The sequence below is a fragment of the Pongo abelii genome, chromosome 11 (genome assembly GCF_028885655.2).
Source record: "Pongo abelii isolate AG06213 chromosome 11, NHGRI_mPonAbe1-v2.0_pri, whole genome shotgun sequence".
Classification (NCBI taxonomy): Eukaryota; Metazoa; Chordata; class Mammalia; order Primates; family Hominidae; genus Pongo; species Pongo abelii.
The window spans coordinates 102,977,598-103,001,598 of NC_071996.2; the positions used below are offsets into that span (position 1 = coordinate 102,977,598).

The 24,001-nt window shown below is 37.2% G+C and overlaps 1 protein-coding gene across 1 annotated transcript; it reads right to left on the reverse strand.

Annotated features, from left to right (window-relative positions):
• Positions 1 to 223: 223 nt before the first annotated feature.
• TYW5 (tRNA-yW synthesizing protein 5) lies at positions 224 to 23,851 on the reverse strand. The gene is made up of 8 exons (XM_024243363.3): positions 23,768 to 23,851; positions 16,660 to 16,814; positions 12,118 to 12,187; positions 8,445 to 8,489; positions 7,247 to 7,384; positions 4,704 to 4,791; positions 4,224 to 4,340; positions 224 to 1,634 (listed from the first exon to the last, which is right to left on the reverse strand). Exons 1-8 carry the CDS (start codon positions 23,843 to 23,845, stop codon positions 1,378 to 1,380), a joined length of 948 nt encoding a protein of 315 aa, XP_024099131.2. The 5' UTR covers positions 23,846 to 23,851; the 3' UTR covers positions 224 to 1,377.
• Between the last annotated feature and the right edge of the window lie 150 nt (positions 23,852 to 24,001).

The window sequence follows — 24,001 nt, forward strand, 5'->3', positions numbered from 1 at the left end:
TTCCTTATTTACTATAATTTATAGGACATGAGTGAATGGATTCTCTTCGATAGAGAAAATGATTTTCTCTAATTAAAATGCACCAAATTGATATACTAAGAGATTGCTTTAGATGAACACATTTATGTTCAGCGAAGATTATCTGGTCTTCAATGACACTGCAATATAATTACTAGGTACAAAACAAAGAAAAGCAGAGATCCACACACAATGGCTCACTGTCTTCAATGACAACACTTTTAGGATCTCATTTATTCATTCTTTAAGTAATTTTTCTTTTAAAAAAGGGATCGGTAGAAAAAAAAGTTGGGAAATCTTTAACTAGGCTAAGGTTTAGACATAGGTATAAATTAAAACATTTATTTTCTAACATTCAAAAACAAAAAAAAGATAGACCTGACACACTGGGTGGCAAGAAAAGTCAAGATCAGATTAAACATTTGTTTTGGACTAATCACAAAACTAATAATCCAAGTCACTATCATCAACTCCAGTTGCTCTCAGCTCTGATTATGCATCAAAACACCCTGTGAGGTCTATTAAGTTCATATACCAAATCCCAAACACTCTTGAATCAGTCTACAAAGTTGGGACCTAGGTATCTACATTTTTTAAAGTTCCTCAAAAAATTCTGCTTCTAGGCAAATGTAATAGATACTGTGGGTTGCTCATGTTTTTCCTATCAGAACCATGATTTAAAACTATCCTTTCTGTCCCCATATATCCCTCATGTGGCCTCGACTTCTACTCTCAGCTCCAGCGGACCTGACTGCCCTAAAGGTTATTCTAGACCCTTTGCCAGTGACTGGCTCAGGGATGGACAGGTCTAAGTTACTTTAGAGCAATGAGACCTAAGGATATGGCAAGTGAATTCTGGGAAGGCTTCCTCATATTAGGACGGGGCCCCTAGAATCCAGCCTGACTCTTCCGCTGCATGTAAATGAAGATGCACAAGGCTCCAACTGCTACTGGCAATCATCCCATGACCACGAGGGTAGCCAGCCTTAGGATGATGCCAATGTTGTGGTTGAAAAGGGGGTGGGGTGTGGAGGCGTGCTCCCAAGGTTCTTGATGACATTACTGAATCACTGGATCAGAAACACTGCAGCCCATTCTGTCAATAGATTTCATATTTTCTTACTGTTTTTAAGTCATTTTAAGTTGGACTTTTAGCGGTCAGCATCTGAGTGTTAAAGAGTGGTCCCAGCACAGCATTCTTTAATTATAACAATCTGTATCAAGTAGAATCCACAAAAACACCCCTTCGTACTTACATAATCTGTAAATCTGATGTATCTTTCCTATTTTAACAAAATCTTTAATTTATATCGTTATACCTTACTAAAGGGTTGATGTGCATGGCATTCACTTCATTATTTACTCAGAGTTCTTGCTGTAGGCTTTGTCTTGAATGTGTAGGACCATTCGTCGTGCATAGAAGTCCCTATATTCCTCTGGTAATTCAGCCAGTGTTTTCAAGGCTCTGTCCAGAATTTGTGCAGCTCTTGATGCTGCTGTAGGATCTTTGTTTCCATAGGTATCTGTTTTATCATAGCATTCAGATGGAAGGTGCTTCCAAAAGATATTCACTCCCACTCCAAACTCTTCAGAAATTACATTATGGAACCATAAAGCTGGAGAAAGTTTAAAAAACAAGTTAAAAATAAAACCTACAGTTAAAAAAAAACCCAAAATGTCAGTGAAATATCACGAATTGCATATAGCCAATGTAAGAAATAATTCTTGTAACCAGATCCCTTCGTTAGCACACTCCAGGCTTTTAACAGAATCATTTTAACTTTTATGAATTGCCAACAAATTTAAAGTGTCAATAGCACAACCCTTACTTTTAAAACCTTTAGAAATAGCAATTTTTCCTTTAAACTTGAAAGACATAATAAAGATATATTTGTTTTGCAGTTCTCTAATCTAGGGCTGTGTTTTGTGTTACTTGTTTATACTTCCTGAGTCATACAACCACATCAAAGTGTTTATTTTTTGGTACACAGAACATTTCAATTACTTGAGGAGTATCTTTGACCTTTTCTGATTCATTATAATACTTTTGTCCCTAAAGACTTCCTGTTCAAGCTGCAATTTGGTTTTCTAACTTGCTTAAATTCGTATTCATTATAGCCTCCTTGTTTTATATTTTGAATGCAATTATAATCATCTTATATTTCTTTCAGCTCCTTTATAAATAGTATAAAAAACTACAGCAAATATTTTGGTGGTGGAAATGATGAGTAAACTTTATTATATACCTGATTAATTTTTTTCCTTTTATTGGGAAATTTACTTTATTTTCAATTGAATCTAAACATTTTCAGAATATAGGTGCTAGAGGAATACTAAAGCAATACAACAATATAACAAAGATGGAACACTAATCACAGGAAAAACCCTTTTAATCCTGTGAAAGGGAGATTTAAATTTTAGAAACTTATTCTAAGAGTGTTTAAGGAAAAACAAAAGCTTAACATATTTTGATTTGGAAAACTAATTTTCAAACATGGTTTTAATCTTAACTACACTTTCTTTCGGAATCTTTTTTTTCCCTTATTCAATATAATAGGAAGAAAATGCTAACCATTCAGTTGAATTTAAACCCAAAGATAGGAATTTTGCTTTTGTTTAAAAATATATGCAAATGTTCAGTATTTCTCTATTTTTTTCTTAAAACAATTGTATGAAGAATAAGGGAAAACTACATAGACCTTAATCATGCTCCCAAGATACAAAAACCAAAAGTGTAAATTTAAAAGATGGCAATGGATTTGAAGACTAATACGTTGGTTGCTTTCAATGAAAATAAGAATAAAAAGTCAAATTTTTATAAATGATCAATTATATGAAAGCCATTATATCATATCTGGCCCTTTTGGGGAATTCAAAGATGAACAAAACATAGTTGTCTTCAAGGAATTTATAATCTAGTCGCAAAACAAGTCATCAAATATCTATCTTTATTAATATTTACTTATTTTTATCAGTGAAAAGTATTAATGATTCTTAATATATTAATTTAAATATGGAACTACAACTATAAATAGAATTTGTTAATATATCCCTTTAATTTTAATTATGATTTTTATAATCTTCAAGAGTTCACTTTTAAGTATTAATTACAGATGTTAATTACCTTGCTGTGTTGAACTTTATGGACTTTCAAACTAATGCCTATTAATTGAACAAAGAAATTAAGTGACACAAATCCAGACTGTATAGAAAAATAATGTACACAAATGATACTACAGGTGTTGAGATTATAACATTTTAATATTTAATGAAATCTTTCATCTGTTTTGGCCTTGAAAGATACTTATCATTTTTTTTCTGGTAAATATTTAAGTGACACAGTTCTAAAATACAGAAATATTTTTAAAATAAAATAATTTACAAAACCAATCAGTATAATCTTTTCCCAGATATAAAGTGTCTTACTTGATGTCATTTAATAAAATAGAGTATAACATTATTTTTAAAAAATAATTTTAAAAACCAACCAGTATAATCTTTTCCCAGATATAAAGTGTCTCACTTGGAAAATAATAAAAAATAAATAAATAAAAGCTATAAAAAATGTATCTTACTTGATGTCTAGTAAAGTAGTTTAGAGTATAATATTATTTTTATAGGTTGCCCTTGAAAGCAAGACTGTTAATTTAGTTTATTTAGAGACAGGGTCTTACTCTGTTGCTCAGGGTGGAGTACAGTGATTCCACGATGCCATGGCATCAACCTCCTCAACCTCAACCTCAACCTCGTGGGCCCAAGAGATCCTTCTGTCTCAGCCTCCCGAGCAGCTGGGACTTACAGATGCACACCACCATGCCTGACTAAATTTATTTATTTATTTTTGTCGAGACAGGGTCTTGCTATGTTGCCCATGCTGGTCTTGCACTTTTGGCCTCAAGCAATCCTTCCACGTTGGCCTCCCAAAGTTCAAGTTGGGAGGATTGTTTGAGGCCAAAAGTGCAAGACCTGTTAACTTATAGGCCACAAGTACAAGGACTGTTGTTAACTTATAATAAGTGTGCCTAGGCCTGCTTTAAACACACACACACACACACACACACAGAGTTTTGTCTAAAAATCATCTTGTATAGGACCAGATACATATAACAAATATATATTTGTACTAAAAAAAAAAATCACATGAAGGATGAGTGACAGAGTACACATTTTATAAATAGCACATTAGTGAGGTCTAGAAATCTTACCAGGAATGAATAATACATCACCAGCTTCAAGGGAACATTCATATCTTCTAGCCTTGGAAAAAAGTGGATATTTAGCCAAGTCTGGGTTATCTATATTCAGTACTTCTGATTTAGTACCTAAAAAGTTCCAAAAAGGGATAATATAGATTCAGCAAAGTTAGCATTTTAAAAAAAGTAATCACAAATATAAATTTGAAAATGTATTCTTTTCTATCCAGTTACTTACTGTACCCACACTGTGAGAATTACTATGCTACTGACACCTAAGACAATTTTCAATGACTCACTCTTTAATTCTGATGACTGATACCCATGTAATATAATTAAGATAATTTCAAATTTGAACCTGTTATTACATATATACACAAATAGAATTAGGATTAAGTACTGAAGTGTTCTTTTCCTATAAGAATCAAGCGATTTCTCAAAAAGAGTAACTGAATAGACTTTTGAAATATAAACTTAAAAAAAATCCCATACCTTTTAAATATAAATACTGGGCATCTCGAGGACTGAAGAGTACAACACGCTTTTTTCCTGTCACTTGTATTAACAAATTATCCATTACCTGAAGACCAATAAAAGCTTATGGGTAATCATTATCTAAAATTCAAATAAATAGAACCAATGGCATTCTAAACTTTAACTGCAAACCTGATCCTTTAATGAGACTTGACTTAGTTAAGACTCTTACAGTTACGTAACAATAAAAACATTTGTATTCCATATACAACTGGGCCTTCAAGACATTTCTGCAGTACTGCCCTAAAATGGGATCTGCAGTACTGCCCTAAAATGGGAAGACTTGGCAAATTAGAAATGTGGAGTCAGAAAACTATTTGCCTTTGCCTCACCATTAACTGACAGTATAGTTAAGCCTATTTAAGGCTCCCCTTGGTTAATATTTACTATCTGTTAAGGAATGCTATAAGCCCAAAATTAGACAACAGAGTAAAAGCAGTTAGAAAAATCAGATGCTAGGAAAATACAAGGTACTGCTGCAACTGCTGCTACACTCTTAATATATGTTCAACCATAATTTCATTATAGGTACCTTGATTTTCAAGTTATTTCTATAGGAATATAATCACAGATTTTCTTTTTTTCCTTTTCTGCAAACAGTATGGTGATTTATGACAGATTTTCTTAATATATATTTATTATTGGAGCAATCTTTTCCCATGAATGTAATGGTATACTTTCTTGGTATAAATTGTGAAAAAATGTTAAAGGCAGAGCCACATAATTCTCAGCTAAGGATTTAAGATAAACACTAAGCAAGATATATTCATGATTTTTTACTTCTACCTAAGCATTCTTCCTTTTAGTACTAACCCTTTACTTACGTAAACCATAACTATACAATTCAAACTAGTGTTCCTCTGACTTAATTTTATAATAAAAGCTTTATATATTACATTCTATTATAATTCAAGGTAAAGGGGATACTACTCAAAATTTAAAACATAATCATAGAGGCCAGGCATGGTGGCTCACGCTTGTAATCCTAGTACTTTGGGAGGTCGAGGTGGGCGGATCACTTGAAGCCAGGAGTTTGAGATCAGCCTGGCCAACATCGCAAAACCCCACGTATACTAAAAATAAAAAAAAAAAATTAGCCGGGTGTGGTTGTGCATGCCTGTAATCCTAGCTATCTGGGTAGCTGAGATACGAGAATCGCTTGAACCTGGGAGGGACTGGTTGCAGTAAGCCAGGATCGTGCCACTGCACTCCAGCCTGGGTGAAAGAGCAAGACTCTGTCTCAAAAAACAACAATCATCATCATCATCATCATAGAATATAGTTAAAATGTATTACCACATGATTTTCTCACCATGTTATTCATATAAAACTGTAAAATATGCTAAGAGTTTATGTCTATTTCATAATTACAGATTTACTGACTATGGTAAAATCCTCCCAAGAGGGTCTCAACTGAATTATAAAACACATGTATAAAACGTTATACTGTGATTTAGAACTTAAAATTTTTTTTTCTTTGGAAACTTGTTAGATATTCCTTTACCTTCCTTAAGTTTCTCTATTTCCCAACACCAAACCATATACCATACTAGTATTTTTAATGTTTTTAAAATGCTTATAGATGTGCACATAAATTTAAGCAAACAAAATAACACCATAAATAATCAAGATCAATTTTTTTTTTTTTTTTTTGAGACAGAGTCTCGCTCTGTTGCCCAGGCTGGAGTGCAACGGTGCGATCTTGGCTCACTGCAAGCTCTGCCTCCTGGATTCACACCATTCTCCTGCCTAAGCCTCCGGAGTAGCTGGGACTACAGGCACCCGCCACCACGCCCAGCTAATTTTTTGTATTTTTAGTAGAGACGGGGTTTCACCGTGTTAGCCAGGATGTTCTCGATCTCCTACCTCGTGATCCACCCGCCTCGGCCTCCCAAAGTGCTGGGATTACAGGCATGAGCCACCGTGCCCAGCAGATCAAGATCAATATTGCACACATTTTTGCTGCCCTATAAATACGGCAGATATTTGACATTCTCAAGGCATATATATCCTAAGATCTTCAGATATCCCCAAATTCTTCCAATTGGTAATGACTCAACAAGCTTCAGCCTTTTTCCTGAATAACATAACTCTGCATGACCCAGAGAGTTATGGATCTCTGGGTAGCCAGAGTCATGTGTATCATTTATACCTCCTCATACTAAAGGCTTATTGCTTTTTCCAATACAATTTCCCCCATTATCTGGTGGCCATTCCTCACATGGAAAAAAAAAATCACTTCACAAAACTTGGTATATATATGATGATGAATCAAGAATAGGACCACAGGGAAATACAAATGTGAGGAACCAACTAGGCTTTGCCATTAGCAAAATAATTCATTCCTGTATCACTGCTATGCACAGCACCTATTTTCAAAAGTCGTTTCAGCAAATTACACAGATGTTTAGGGTAACCTATAGGAAGTTGAAACTGTGACTGTTAAATCTATAATGCTAAAGATCTATTATAGCTTTAAATTTCTCATTTATGTAGCATACATCATAATGAGTCCATAGTTGTAATCCTGGTGAACTAATTCGAAAAACACTGGAAAAGAATTGTTCCTCTTTGAAGAATTCTGGAAACTTAATATCTCCTTTCAACAAAGGAAACTGCTTTCTGATATCTGCAACATCCTGCATTTACAGAAACATAAAAAGAAAAAATTAGATTAGACCCTATGATATTAAGGAAGACTGGGGCAAAACTTTGTTCACTGCTTTAAAATACTATGATGTGACCATGTGCCAATACATGATCTCTCTCTCTCTCTCTGTCTCTCTCTCTCTCCCCCAAGTAGCTGACATTATAGGCACCTCCCACCACACCCAGTTAATTTTTGTATTTTTAGTGGAGACAGGATTTCCTATGTTGGCCAGGCTGGTCTCGAACTCCTGACCTCAGGTGATCCACCCACCTCAGCCTCCCAAAGTGCTGGGATTACAGGCATGGGGCCACCTTGCCTGGCTGATACATGATCTTTCAAATGAAGAAATACCAGGCTGTGTAACAAGACTGCAGATTTAATAGTATCTGTTAAGCTCAGATACTATCTGTTAAGCTCAGATACTTAACTACTGTTAAGCTCAATATGCTTCATCGATAGAAAGGTTCTTTCTACTTTAAGCAAGAATTACACAATTGTCATCCACTCTAGTATTCAGGAGTCAACACCTTGAACTAACATTACTAGCTATCACCTACATAAAACCTGTGAATTCTACGAGGGAGGGGACTAAAAGAGAGGGTAAACAACTAAACAGTGACATAAATGGAAAAAATAATCTTATTTGATCATTTTAGGGACTACTCCTTAATATGGCAGCCATACTAATTTGACTCTGAATACATGTCAAAACTTATACAATGAACTATTCAGGATTCTAACAATTATTTCAAATTAATATTTTGTTAACTGAGTTACCACCTATAAAATATACAGTAGAAGAGATTTCTTATTGTATAGAGATTAGATGACTATAAACACTAAGATTCTACAGGCCTACCTGAATACTAAGTAATCACTTTTTAATCATCTTAACTTCTTATTCAGGGGCACAAATCATTGAGAAAAGAATGGAAAAGGATAGAACAGAGAATATGTCAGGCAGTAAGTATAAAAATTACAGTGTTGCCAGTTAACATATATACATCCATTTGGATTTTAGGGAATTATTTTACATTTAGAATTCTTACCTTTCTAGGGTCTTCTCCAAGTGACCGTAAGTAGTATTTCTCATCCTTAAACACCCCAAAGAAAAATAACATCAGCAATATTTTACTTTTTTAAATGTAAAAATACTAGGATTTGTATAGCTATCATGTATTCATAATAATTAAAAGTAAAAAAAGAATTATGTACTGAGAACTACGGAAAAAAATAAAACACCTTCACTTCAAAAATATTAGGAAGTAAAGTTAGGAAACAAGTCTTAAAATCTGACCCAGTTAAGTAGTTTTCTAAAAAGTTCAATTATCGCTGGGCGTGGTGGGTCACAACTGTAATCCTAGCACCCTGGGAGGCCAGGCAGGAAGACTGCTTAAGTCCAAGAGCTCAAGACCAGCCTGGGCAACAGAGTGAGACACCATCTACAAAAAATTAGCTGGCCATGGTGGTGCGTGCCTGTAGTCCCAGCTACTTGGGAGGCTGAGGCTGCAGTGAGCTATCATCGTGACACTACATTCCAGCTTGGGTGACAGAGCAAGACCTTTTCAAAAAAGAAAAAAAAAAAAACTTCAGTTCTCTTACCCTTTCTACTAATGCTCTCTGGTGGCCATATGAAGAAATGTCTTTAATATGTTGCTCATGATAGTGACTGGATCCATAAAACAATAAGTAAAATAAATTCTAAAGGCAACATATACATACCATCTCTAAAACTACAATGATTTAGTCTTTATATTCCAAATTATTTAGACTCTTATTTTAATAGTGTCTTAATACTTAGTAAATATAATACAAATGTACAGTAACAGATAAATACCTTATGCTTTTAATAATATATTTTTTTAAACTTGAGAACACTGCATTTAATCAAGCTAAGCCTATCCCTGTCTATAAATTCTCAAGCCAAATGCTTAAGATTCAGCTCATGTATGAATTAGAAAAATATAATTTCATTGTAGTAAACTTAAACTGATCATTTAAAAAAATCATTATTTAAATTTTTTAAATTAATTAATTGTTTTGAGACAGGGTCTCATTCCATCACCCAGGCTGGAGTGCAGTGATGCGATCACGCCCACTGCAGCCTCAACCTCCTACTCTCAGGCAATCCTCCTGCCTCAGCCTCCTGAGTAGCTGGGACGTTCAGCTAATTATTTTTACTATTTGTAGAGAAGGAGACTCGCTATGTTGTCCAAGTTGGTCTCAAACTCCTGGACTCAAGTGATCCTCCTGCGTTGGCCGCCCAGAGTGCTGGGATTATAAGCATGAGCCACTGTGTGAGGCCAAAAATTATTATTTATCCTTCACCAAGTACCTAAATAGAGAACTGTTTGAATTATAAAACACTCACTGTTAGAGAAGTGAGATATACCAAGTCAAGCACTTGGGCAATCCAAACTCAGAATTCTGCCTCTTTCACACAACACTGAGAATTATAAATAAACTTCAAAAGATAATAATATTTATCTTAGGACATAAATTGATGATTGAGATTTTAACTGAACTCTCAGTGTTTTTCTATTTTTAGCTAGCACCACATCACATAGATTCTATAAATTACTGGCTAATAAGTTTCAAAATATGTTCTTCGAAATTCTAAGGATTTTCTACTAGTTCCAACATTTCAAGATTTAAAAAATAAAATTAATGCACCAGACGCAGAAGTGCACTGCTCAGAAATTCCTTCAAGAAAGAACTCACTGCTTAATTGTAAGGAGTGTGATTAGCTTAGAGCTACCAGCTGTTAACTTCTTCAGGTCCACCTCAGGATTGGAACCTAGGTCATGCTCTTCTTGGGGTAGTCACAACCAGTGACTTAAGCTGATAAAAGACCTAGACATTGCCACCCAATGCAGGACTTTTCTCACAGGCAGTCTGCTCAGGAGTTCCAGGATGAGTTGGCAGAGACGGTCAGATCTGTATCTACATCTCATGGCTTCCCCTATCCAATCCTGCTTCCTCCCCTTTCCTTTCACAGTTATTTCTCCTATTTAACAAGACTTTTGCACTCCTTTTTTTTCTTTTTTGAGACGGAGTCTTGCTCTGTAGCCCAGGCTGGAGTGCAGTGGCGCAATCTCGGCTCACTGCAAGCTCCGCCTCCCGGGTCCACGCCATTCTCCTGCCTCAGCCTCCCAAGTAGCTGGGACTATAGGCGTACACGACCATGCCCAGCTAATTTTTTGTATTTTTAGTAGAGACAGGGTTTCACCGTGTTAGCCAGGATGGTCTCAATCTCCTGACCTCCTGATCCACCCACCTCGGCCTCCCAGTGTGCTGGGATTACAGGCATGAGCCACCACACCCGGCCAGCCTTTTGCACTCCTAATTCCATCTCAGCATCTGCTTCCTAGAGGACCAAACTGACAGTTCATGTTGATCTTGTTTACATAGTTTCCGTGATTTTTAGACTTTAATCTTTTACCATGTGTCTACTTCTTTTACTTCACATTTCATGGCTATTTAAATATATACCACTGATTACCCTTAGACAGGAAAGTACCAAAGGGCAACTGAATATGCATGTTCAAAGCAGGGCTATAAAGTTATAAAACAGTTCTCAGGTGCAGCTAATGGAATCAATTTAAAAAGACATTTTGGTTATACTACAGAATCACAGACCTACAGAGTTTGTGGGGATTGTGGCAGTGATCTAGTATAACTATTACCTGACAAGAGGACTGTAAAAATGCAACACCTTTTAGAACCAAACCCCCCAGCCCAGCTGGCTCATATGCAGAAAACAGCTTCATTCAAAGATTAAAAAGCAATTTGCTTCTAAAATGTGCTTTTGAATAACATAGTGAATTTTTTTTTTTTTTAGACAGTTACGCTCTTGTTGCCCAGACTAGAGTGCAATGGCGCAATCTAGCTCACCACAACCTCTGCTACCAGGGTTCAAGTGATTCGCCTGCCTCAGCCTCCTGAGCAGCTGGGATTACAGGCATGCGCCACCATGCCCAGCTAATTTTGAGGTTTCTCCATGTTTCTCCATGTTGATGAGGCTGGTTTTGAACTCCCGATCTCAGGTGATCCACCCGCCTCGGTCTCCCAAAGTGCTGGGATTACAGGCGTGAGCCATTGCACCCAACCAACACAGGAAATTTTTAAAAACATATTTATGTACAAGGCCTTGATGCCTTATCTCAAGGTATTTAAATTGAATTATTTAAAGCTAGACTATAATTAAGTAGAATTCTTCCGTATTTAATCTTGAACAAATATTACAGCAAATATACACAATAGAAATCACATTGATAACAACAAGATACATAAACAGTCTAATAGTCAATAGATATGAAAATGAAGTTTTCCATTAGCATTTGAAGTCGGCATATCAGACCAAAGCATTTTAAAAGGACGTAACATTAATAGCTAACATTTAATGAGTAATTTCTATACATCAGGCACACTGCTAAATATTTTACTGATTTTATTTAGTTAATCCTCAAAAACACTTTACAAAATAGGTACTATTATCATCCCCATTTCACAGATGAGTATACTGAAGTACAGAAAAATCATTTGGCCAAAGTTTGAGAGCTAATAAATAGCAGAGCTACAGTCTATGGTGCATCCAACCAAATTTTACGAATGTCTATCAGAGATGGCTATTGCTCTTGTGTATCTACTATTCTTTCATAAGAAAATCCATTTAGTATATAGATATTAATGCCTTCTTGTAAAAATGTTAAAAGCAATTACCTCTGAAACAAAGAATTCTTTATGCTTCTCTTCAGCTGCCCTCTGGACCAATTGGTCAAAAGGTAAAGTTCTGAAATAAACACAAAGGAATCCTTGGACTTAATAATAACAGATCAACTAGTAAGAATCTAATCACTATACATAAAGGCTTGTTGGAGTTGGATATAATCTCCTGTTTTATAATATCTGTAATTTTTATTATAACCTATTATGTGAAATTCTAACTTTTCAAAACTCATTGAGCAGTATATTTACTTGATCTAAGTTGTCTGAAACTTTGGAATTAAAGATTTCAAAATCTATGATACAGATGGATCTTTCAATAGGTCAATATTCTATTCCAAGTTATGACAGAAAAATGTTTCTACGGTATCTGACTACCTTTGTAAATACACAGACTTTCAGGTTCTGATTGCTACCTGTTTTTAAGTGTCATGGCAAAACAAATCTTGTGAAGAGTGGGGCAAACTACTAGTGCTACTTTGGAAGAGACAGTACACAAATGGTCCCATGAAGATAACCACCCCCCATATTCCTGCCTTTTGGCGTATCACAGAACACAGAAGCCAGTAACACTGCCCTCATCCTGCTGCACCACCTCTATCATTTTAAGGCTTCTGAGGAATAGCTCAAGGAGAATTCCAGTAAAGTGACCAATTTTTATTCTTCAAAATTTCTGCCCAAATGCCTGTCTCCTTCCATCCTGATGAACAAGGCTGAACACTGTGGAAATAAAATTTGTTTCTTTTACATCACACTCTTGAGCTAGAAGGATATTCTTACTCCAGATTGCATCTATTCCTTTACTCTCTAGAATCAAAAGTACTGCTCTATAAATGAAAGTGATACTGTATAGGTAACAAGACAATGAAGTCCTCAAAATCCTCTCCTCTGCTACCCCCACTACACTCCTGCCTCCAAACTTCTGATTAAAAGCTGTAATCTTTTCAGTCTTACTACTAAATATCTTCCCACTTGAACTCTGTACTGAGAAAGTCAAAAGAAAAGGTTAAATACTTTCTCCTTCTCTATGAGAAGATGACCTTGGGCCAGCTTACTTTCTCCTTGCACTGTTTTTCCAGAAATATACTGGGTAAATAATGCAAATATGGTGTGAACCCATGAATTATGTTGAATAAAAAAAAATTAAAGATAAATGTGGAATGTCAGTTGTGATATCAGGTAACACTGTTTATCGTAAAAATAACCCAACAGATGAATTATGTTTGCACTAGGTGGCCTATAAGTGGACTACAAATACTTGTTCAGAAGCAGATGATTTGGCTTTCCTGTGTGTAGTGCAACTCTCCTAACTGAGTATGGCCCTCGGAGGAATGCAGAAGCTAAGTTCATGGGGTGTTTCAAGCTACCGGTTTCTATGGACCATATGTCTTACCTAAGCTCAGGTGTTTCTATACTACCTCCATTGTCTCATTCCCTTACAACTGAGCTGTAACTTGATGAGTCAAAAAATATTCTCTGGAGTTGTATAAAGACTCCATTGATACTATCCTGCTAGAATGCCGTTTCCTGCCTTATATCCTCCTGCAAAAAGCTAAGGGAATCTGAAGCCAGGTTATGGATTGGTGGGCGCTCTGTATGTCAATCTGAACTTGAGGCCACTGCTGGTAATTATGTAGAGTGAGCAGTGCAGGAGAGAAAAGAGGGGTCTGCCATCTACTCAGACCAATGCAGAGTACTATTTCTTTGACTATAAATAGTGTCTGACTAACTAATATCAACAAATTTACTTGGCATTCTCCTACTCAATGTTTCCCATCTCTGACCTCACCATATACCCTTCATTCCTTCTTGCTTTCATTCTTCAAAGCATCTTTGAAGAGTCTGGGCCAGTGGGGAAGTTTATCTGGACCATAGCCACTACTGTAATTGCAGTATTTAACCAGGCTTAGCTCTCTTACTAGGGATAACACAAAAGTGTTTCAAGACCTTTAGAAAAACAGAACAGAACAGTGACCCTGAAAGAGCAGACAGAGTAGCTCAGCCCAGATAAGCAGAACTGGGGTGCCACCAGCAACCTTTTCTCTTAGGTAATGGTACCTGTCATAGCTTCTACTAAGCCCAGATAGGGGAGAAATTAGGTATGTAAATTGGGAAGTTCTTTGGCTTTTTAAAAATCTATCCTATCCATGTTTCAAAAACAAAGGCATTGGTTATTAAAGTGCCATTTGTCTGGACTGGCAGCACCAGTAAGGAGGGTAATGTCAAAGAAGGCTTAATCATGAGCTCCGTGGAGTCAGGGAAATTAGAGTAAACACCTTGGGTTCCATCACTTCAAGCTATGTGATCCTGGAGAAGTTACTTAATATTTTTAAACCTCTCTTTCCTCATCTGTGAAATTATTATTAAAAATATCTACCTCACAGATTGTTCTGAAGTTTAAATGAGTAATATAACCTAGATTGCTTGGCACAGTAGCTGATATATAATAAGTGCTCAGTAAAGGACAGATGGTGGGGTTAACAACAATGATAATGTACCCTTTTTTGCAGCATGCAAGTAGTCATCAACATTTTAAAAAAGAAGAAAAAAGCCCTTCACTGTCTTGTTCCCCATTTGGAAAAGGCTGCTTTATAAAATCAAGATCAGAACTGATGAGAGTACAATAAACAAGAGCAAGATGATGACAGGAATTACAGGATGTGACAGGAAGATGTGGCAAACCTTACATGATGAGACTTTTAAAAAAAATCTATGATCAGAAGAATGCCAACAATATCCTTTCACCACACAAGGTTCTTTTGTCCAGACTCTCCTGACTCTGAACAATGAGCGCTACCAAGAAGAAAGAAGTAAAAGTTCATACCTGTTAATGTATCAATCTTCCAATGTTTGATAAAGCATAAAAGCAACCTCAATTTGAAGTGATAATAATAATATACATGTGTGTGCAGGGTTTCTTACTTTCTAGTCTCTCTTTGGCCTGGATGCATTCCTTCTTTCTTACTGCCTGGTAAATGCTAAAAATGACTAAACCTATTTTTTTGGTTGCACTAAAAAAAATAATCTTGCAACTTTTTAGTAGCTCTAGTGAAAGGCTTGGAGGAAGTTGCGATAGGAACTATTACATAATGTATGTGCTTCAAAAACAAGTTTTGAAAAGTTTAAAAAGACATGACAAAACATCAAGGCAATTCAAGATGAAGTTTCAGTACTCATTTGTTATGGCATTGGACTCCCTGGAAAATAAACATCATTAACTGCCGGCTGAAAAACACTCATCATTCTGGCATTTTTAATTTGATAAAAAATGAAAAGTTCCTATACTTGGAAAAACTTAAGGCAATTAAATTCAATTCATGGACTATTAATAACTAAAACCATTATGGTGAATATTCAAAGGATTAAAAACTGAGCAATGCTTTGGCAGCTGCTATATGAACTTGGAAAACTCTAATGAGAAAGGAATGGCTGTGGACATTAGAAGCTCTGTTTAACTCATCTCTAAATTGAAGTCTTGTAAACTACATGGTTTTTCAATAGACTGAATTTGCTGGGAACTTCACATGCTCAGAGTTTGAAAGCTGTTTGTTTTTAATTTAACAATTTAAATGAAACTCATGGGAATAAATAGCAAATGAAATCTGCAAGATGACAGCATTTAAAACTTTCATGTTTAGACAATCAGCAGCTTTTGACTATTTCTTATTTACTTTTAAGAAATTCCACAGCATAAAATAACAATCATGGGAGAAATTAAAGGTATTTAAGACTATTTTATCAAAAGGGAAAATTAAGTATGATTTTTAAAAGTTATCTAAGATGATGAAAGATTATACCAAACATAGCTTGTCCTGGTTTTCTGGGGAGGACAGAAAAAGAAAACATGAGCCTTTTAGAATTTCCTATTCTAGATAACAGTTACTAATGTGGTAGGATCAACTAATTAATCAAGCATTGAATGAGTATGGCACATCCAACTTCGTATGAAATCTAACCCTAGTTACAGAAATTTTATCTTCCTTCCATGACTGCAGAAGGTATTGGGTATATACCCTATTTAAAAAATTGTTGGCCAGGCATGGTGGCTCATGCCTGTAATCCCAGCACTTTGGGAGGCTGAGGCAGGTGGATGACTTGAGGCCAAGAGTTTGAGACCAGCCCGGCCAACATGATGAAACCCTGTCTCTACTAAAAATACAAAAGTTAGCTAGGCATAGTGGCACATGCCTGTAATCCCAGCTACTTGGGAGGCTGAGGCAGGAGTATCACTCAAATCCAGGAGGCAGAGGTTGCAGTGAGCCGAAATCACACACCTGCACTCCAGCCTGGGTGGCCCGGTAAAACTCTGTCTCAAAAATAAAATAAAAAAAAATAAAAAATTGTCATTGTATAATTATGTAAACTCAGAACTCTTGTCTTTTAAAAACCACTCTTTAAAAATCAGTAAGCTATTCCATGATTACATCAAACCAGCCAAAAGATGAAATGCCATATGGTCTTTGTATAATAATGCAAAAATATTTTAAAAGTTTTTAAAAAGTTATTTGTATCCCCAGAGTAAACCTCAGAAGAAAATACCTATATACAAAGTTCTTACTAATGAAGTCCATCTGTGCAACTGCAGCAACATGAATCTTTACTTCTTTCTTCCCACCAACTTGGCTTAGGTAATCCACTGTCCATTTGCTTGTACATGGCCCCAAATCAACCCCTTCCAACACAAGAGGTTTTCTCTGTAAGTGGGGAAAGAAATACAACAAAATTCATGAAAACCAACAACACATCAAGAGCTGTATTTGGCAACAGGGAGACAAAAACAAGTAAGATCTGACTCTTGCTCCCAAGATGCTTGAACTCAAAGCTTTTGACAGTTCATGCTGTCACTAAAACAAGAAGAGGGGCCATGTGAAATATCTAGAACAAAATTTTAAGATTAGAAAAACAAAACAAAACTGCAAGACCATCAATATATAATGACTAAAATCTGTATTTTATAGTCAAATATTTTTATAACTTTTAATTTTGATGTCATTTCAAACTTATAAAAAAGTTTTAAGAACACTACAAAGAATTTTCGTAAATGCTTTACCCCGATTCACCAACTGTTAACATTTTGCACATTTGCTTTATGATTTGTTCTTACTTTCAAGAGAAGGACATATTATTATTAATTGAAATTAAATTAAGCATAATTTAATTTTTTTGGAACCATTTCAAGGTTAAATTGCTGACACCATGGTCCTTATCTCTAAAAACTTAAGTATATTTTCTGAGAACAAAGACATTCTCTTATATAACCACAGAATAATTACCAAAATTATATTTAACACTGACGTAGGCTGGGCGCAGTGGCTCACGCCTGTAATCCCAACACTTTGGGAGGCCGAGGGTGGATCACTTGAGGTCAGGAGTTTGAGACCAGCTTGGGCAACATGGCGAAACCCCATCTCTACTAAAAATAAAAAAAAATAAGAAAAAGAAAATTTGAAGTGTGGTGCATGTCTGTAATCCCAGCTACTCAGGAGGCTGAGGTGGAAGAATTGCTTGAACCTAGGAGGCAGAGGTTGCAGTGAGCTGAGATCGCGCCATTGTATTCCAGCCTGGGCGACAGAGTGAAACTCCATCACACACAAAAAAACAAAAAACAAAACATCAACATAATACTATTATCTAATCTACAGTCCATACTCAAATTTTGCTAATTGTCCCAATGATTTCCTTTAGCGTTATTTTTTCCTAACCCAGAATTCAATCTGAGATGTCACACTGCATTCAGTTGCTATGTCTCTTTTAATCTGAAATGTTTAATCATCAGCCTCTTTATCGTCTATGACCTTGACATTTTGGAAGAGTATAGGCCAGCTATTTTGTAGAAAACCCTTCAATTTGGGTTTATCTGAAGTTTCTTCATAATTAGACTCAAGTTACACATTTTGGAGAAGGAATGTACCACAAAAGGAATGGTGTTGCCTTCTCAGCATGCCACATCAGGTAGCACACTATGTTTTGCTATGATGAGTGCAAAAAACAGTGATTTTTCTAAACTCCATCATTTCTTCTACATTTATTAGTTGGCATCCTAATATCGAAATGAGCTCTAAATTCTCCATTGAATTATTTTATTTACTGGGTAATAATCTAGTGGTATAATTTTGATACCCAAATTATCCCAGATTTGGCCAGTAAGCCCCTTCAAGATGCTTCTTGTGACTTTTTAACTGGGGCACTTCCTTACATTATGGCAAAATAACAGAACCCGACATCTTTTATACTTTCTCTGCCCAGCCCTGTGATCAGTCATTTCTTAAAGTAGTTCTGGTTTCTTCTCAGTAGACAGAGTCAGGATATATGTGAGGGTCTATGTATATCCCACAAATATATGTACACGTACACCCCATATATGCATATACCTATTCTATTCAGCTCTCTCTCCATATATGTCCATATATATAATATATGTACACACACATATACCTAACAGGTGTACGTATGAACCATAAACATTTCAAGGTTCATTATAATCTACTGAATTTGTAACTCCCATTTTCAGCAGTGGGAAACCTAGTTCCCATTATCCTCAATGTTTAATCACTTGCAAAATCCCACAATTCACAGGAAGTAAAGAATTCACAGAATTTGCTTTTGCCACTGTTAGGTCACACCACTGTAAAAAAAAATATGTCTACAATGGGTCCTCAAATAAAGTTATAACACAGATGAGAAAAAAAAAATCAATTCCTAGCCACGGCCCCTGTCTGAGTAGAGTTTTTGCATTCTCCTCACATCTCTGTGGGTCTTCCCTAGGTACTCTGGTTTCCTCCCACAACCCCAAGATGTGCACATTAGGTTCACTGGCATGTCTAAATGGTCCCAGTATGAGTGAGTGCATGTGGGGGTGTGTGTGTATATGTGTGTGTGTGCGTGCACGTGCGCGTGCCCTGAGATGGGATGGTATCTTGTCCAGGGTTGGTTCCTACCTTGTGCCCTGAGCTGCCAGGATAGACTCTGGCCACCTGTGACCCTGAACTGAAATAAGCAGGTTGGAAAATGAAGAAAGGAGTGAATACAAAGTATGTAAAACAAAAATTTGTAAAGCATATGATAATCATACAAGTGCACAATAAACAAGGGGGTATGAAAGCAATCAGCAAACCTGCCACACTTGTTTTGAACTGTTCAGTGGTAGGAGGCGCTCCTTACAATTTTCCGTTTGTAAACATTTATTCGTTGATTTAACCCACCACTACTATGACCACTGTCACATAACAATTCACCAAAAATTGAGTAATTATTTACTTTTATTAATCCTTCTTAAATGTACACGTAGCTCATGTTTATTTCAATGTTTAAGATTAGAAATGTTTTGGGTCTTTATTTACAAGTTTGGTGATGTTTTTGTGACCAGAAATATGCCACTGGAACTTAACTCTTGTTTATATCAATTAGCCTGTGGTAAAACTGGTTTCATTATAGGTCATTTCCCTTAAAGTTGCAGCTTCCAAGAACCTACTGAGAACGTTAAATGAGGACTTACTGTACTAACTAGAATTCAGTTTGTTTTCGTTCATTGTGTCTTAGATTGAGGACATATAATTAAAGTATTGTGTTTAAAATAGTGACTTGGGTAACTTCTCCCTCTCCCACTTAAACGGGTTCATGTGTTACTTTTTATAGTCTATATTAGGGTCTTTTAAAAAATAATTTTTCATCCTTGTTGATTTTATTATTATGACGTTAGAATGTAAAACGTCCATGTGATTCCCCAAATCAAAACTATACAAAAGTCACCCCATCCACATTCTTCCATCTCATACTCACACATCCCCTATGCATAACCGATCTCGTTAATTTTTGGTTTATTCCTTTCTTTTTTGCAAAGTGATCAAAAACATATATTTCATTATCTCTTCCCTTTGTTTTTTACATAAATAGTAGCTTACTATATATTTTCTTTTGTTATGTGCTCTTTAAAAAATTCATAAATATATGGCTGGGCGCGGGGCTCACGCCTGTAATCCCAGCACTTTGGGAGGCCAAGGTGGGCGGATCACAAAGTCAGGAGATCAAGACCATCCTGGCTAACACAGTGAAACCCCATCTCTACTAAAAATACAAAAAAATTACCCGGGCGCGGTGGTGGGCGCCTGTAGTCCCAGCTACTCAGGAGGCTGAGGCAGGAGAATGGCGTGAACCCGGGAGGTGGAGCTTGCAGTGAGCCGAGATGGCGCCACTGCACTCCAGCCTGGGTGACAGAGCAAGACTCCGTCTCAAAAAAAAAAAAAAATCATAAATATATCCTAGAAATCACCACTTATCAGTTCAGATATCACCTTTATTCTTTTTTACATCTTAGTATACCTCAGTGTAAATGAGCCATAATTTATTCAATTATTCTTGCCTGCATAAGCATTTAGGTTATTTCCAATAATTTGCAAGTACAGTAACACTACGTAAATATTTACACATTTTTGGAGGTATATCTCCATAATAAATTCCTAAATGAGGAATTACTGGGTCATAAAGTAAACATAGTTAGATATGCCAAAAGAGTTGTACCATTTGGTATAAAATTTGAGTGTGCCAGTTTCTTCAGGGCCTCACCAAGACAGTATTACCAGAGCTTTTTAAATTTTTGCCAATATGATATGTAAGAAGTTGTATCTCAGTGTAGCTTTATTTCTCTTATGAGTAAACTTAAACTTCCTAGTTTAAAGGCCATTTTAATGTTGTTTTTCCCCCCTCAATCGTTTGCTCATTTTTCTACCAGATTTTTAGCTTTTTACCTCCCTTTAAAAGTTCTTTCCATACAAGGGCTTTTACTGTCCTTTATATGAGATGAATGTTGCAAATATTTTCTCCCACTTTGTATTTGTCTTTCAAATTTGCTTACAGTATTTCTGGCATACAAATGTTTCATGTAGTCAAATTTTAATCTAATATTACACCTGAATTTTGAGTCATAGCTAGAAATGCCTTCCATAGACCTAGATTATAGGGGAATTTACCCATATTTTCTTCCAGCACTTGTGTAGCTTCATTTTTTTTTGTATTGCCGAGTGTACTCACAACTTGTGTAGTTTCATTTCTTCACATTTTTCTGATCCACTTGGAGTTTATTCTTGTGTACAGTGTGAGATATAAACTGAATTTTATCATTTTCTAAGTGAAACTCCTCTGTATAATACCATAATGCTGGATTCACTTCATTATAAATTTGACCAAACCCATAGAATGTACAATCTCAATAGTATACCCTAATATAAACTATGAATTTTGGGTGAAAATGATGTGCCAGGCTGGGAACGGTGGCTCACGCCTGTAATCCCAGCACTTTGGGAGGCTGAGATGGGCGGATCACCTGAGGTCAGGAGTTTGAGACCAGCATGGCCAACATGGCGAAACCCCGCCTCTACTAAAAAATACAAACATTAGCCGGGCGTGGGGGCGAGTGCCTGTAGTACTGGCTACTCAGGAGGCTGAGGCAGGAGAATCGCTTGAACCCTGAAGGCAGAGGTTACCGTGAGCCGAGACTGTGCCACTGTACTCTAGCCTTGGCGATAAGAGCAAAACTCCATTTCAAAAAAAAAGAAAAAGAAAATGATGTGCCAACGTAGGTTTATCAATTGTAATATAATTGATAAATATACCACTCTAAATATACCACTCTAATGAGGGGATGTTGATCATGGAGGAGGTTATCCATGTGTCAGGGCAGAAAGGACATGAGAAATCTCTGTATCTTTGGTCAATTGTGCTGTGAACCTAAAAAGCCTCGAAAAAACAGTCTATTTTTTAAAAAGTCATTTTGTGCCCTATTGATTTTTGAAATGTCATGCCTATTATACACTAAATTTCCATAGGAATAGGTATTTCTGCACTTTCTATTCTATTTCCTTGGTCTATCTATTCATGTACCTGTACAATATACAGTGTTAATTATGAAGTTATTACAAAATGTTTAACAAAAAACTCATAGCACTATGCCCCCTCATACTTTTTAATGTTTCCAGATAGAAAGGTCTTTTTTTCCAATTTTGTTATTAATTTCTAGTTTTACTGCCCTATGGCCAGAGAAAGTTGTTTGTAATTTTCGACTTTTTAAAATGTAATGATGCTTTGTGCTGTATGTCTTGTCTGAAGAAAAAAATTACAAAATACCTTTTGATATGAATCTTACAAAGCATTTCCACATACCCTAATCTTCACAACACTGCCCTTTAGACAACTTACGTCTAGCATATTCTGAGATGGGGGCGTCTAAGGACAGGGAGAGCAAGAACAACCCATCTAGTACAAGTTTCCAAACTAATAAAGGCTTGAATCCTCTCCCGTAGGTTGCTATCAAAAGAAAAATTTCATTCCTCCCGCATCCCCCCCACCCCCGCCTTTTTTTTTTTTTTAAGCTAGGGTCTCACCCTCTCGCCCATGCTGGAGCAGTGGCAGGATCATGGATCACTGCAGCCTCGACCTCCCAGGCTCAAGCAGATCCTCCGACCTCAGCCTCCAGAGTAGCTTGGAATACAGGCGTGCGCCACCACGCCCGGCTAATTTTTGTATTTTTTGTACAGACGGGGTTTCACGATATTGGCCAGGCTGGTCTTGAACGCCTGACCTCAAGTGATCCACCTACCTGGGCCTCCCAAAATGTTAGGATTACCGGCATGAACCACGGCGCCCAGCCCATCCGACTTTTGTAACACTCAGAACCGCAGTTTTGTTTGTTTGTTTGAGACAGAGTTTAGCTCTTGTTGCCCAGGCTGGAGTGCAGTGGCGCGATCTCGGCTCACTGCAACTTCCGCCTCCCGGGTTCAAGCGATTCTCCTGCCTCAGCCTCCCGAGTAGCTGGGATTACAGGTATGGGCCACCACCACGCCCGGCTAATTTTGTATTTTTAGTAGAGATGGGATTTCTACTGGCTGGTCTTGAACTCCTGACCTCCGGTGATCCGCCCGCCTCGGCCTCCCAAAGTGCTGGGATTACCGCGCCCGGCCCCAGAACTGTAATTCTATGACCACCCTCATAAGTGTAAATACCAGGTAAGAAAATTGCTGGGTATTTTTCCTACCATAAACTGACTTACTGTAATCCTGTGGATTTTTTCCTTTTAATACCTTCTGTTTTTCTTAGGTCTGGACTCCCTTGTAAAGCACTGCAAGTAAAAGCACTTTTTGTTTCCCTAATATTTCTCTATGAGTTTTCTTTTAAAGACCTAAGGTTCTAACTACAGGTATAAAAGACTCCAACGTCGGAACTAGAACCTAAGTAGCGACGGAACTAGAACCTAAGTAAGTTAGAATTCAAGACAAGTAGGAGTTTTCCGGGGGAATCCCATTGCTTTCCTTTTTTGGCTCAGTGGAGTGAAAAGTTGTGCCTTCAAATCCATTAATTCGGAGCAGACTGACAGATGCGAAGTAAAGAGTTTAGGCAAAATACCTCTCGCACTCAGCTCTCCGCCATCATCTTGCTCCCCAGAAACATGGGGCTTTCTCCGGAAATTTCAATAGAGGAGCCAGTCGGCGTCCCCCGTGCACCTTTCCCTTGGCCTAAGGACCAACCAGTCATCTGCTGCCGTCCTGCGCCTCTTTCCCACACCCTGGGTCTCTAAAAACCAGTTCCCAGCCGTCCGAATGGTAAAGACGCGTCTCCCGCTGATTTCTCGGGGTTCTGCCCCGCGCGCGGGCCTCACCTGTGGGTAGAGGTGCTGCATGAACTGCTCCCGAGAAACGCCCTCCAGCCGGGGTACCAGGAGTTGCTGCCCGGCCATGGTTGCTCACGCCTGCCCTCTTCCAGGTCCTCGGAACTTCGCTTCTAAAGCGTTCCTCAGCGCCACCCGCCCGGAAACACGAGCGACAGAGAAAAGGTCCGCGAGGCCGGCAGACTCCAGAGTGGCTGGGTCCGAGCGCGGGGCGGGTTGCCGAAG

Bases quoted from the DNA above. Each gene is read 5' to 3' on its own strand.
- TYW5 (XM_024243363.3), bottom strand. From the start codon at position 23,845: ATGGCCGGGCAGCAACTCCTGGTACCCCGGCTGGAGGGCGTTTCTCGG. The intron at 4,792-7,246 runs GTATGCTACATA...ATTGGTCTTCAG, and splicing joins AACTATGGACTCATTATGAT to GTAATGGATAATTTGTTAAT. The intron at 4,341-4,703 runs GTATGGGATTTT...GGAACTTTTTAG, and splicing joins CCAGTATTTATATTTAAAAG to GTACTAAATCAGAAGTACTG.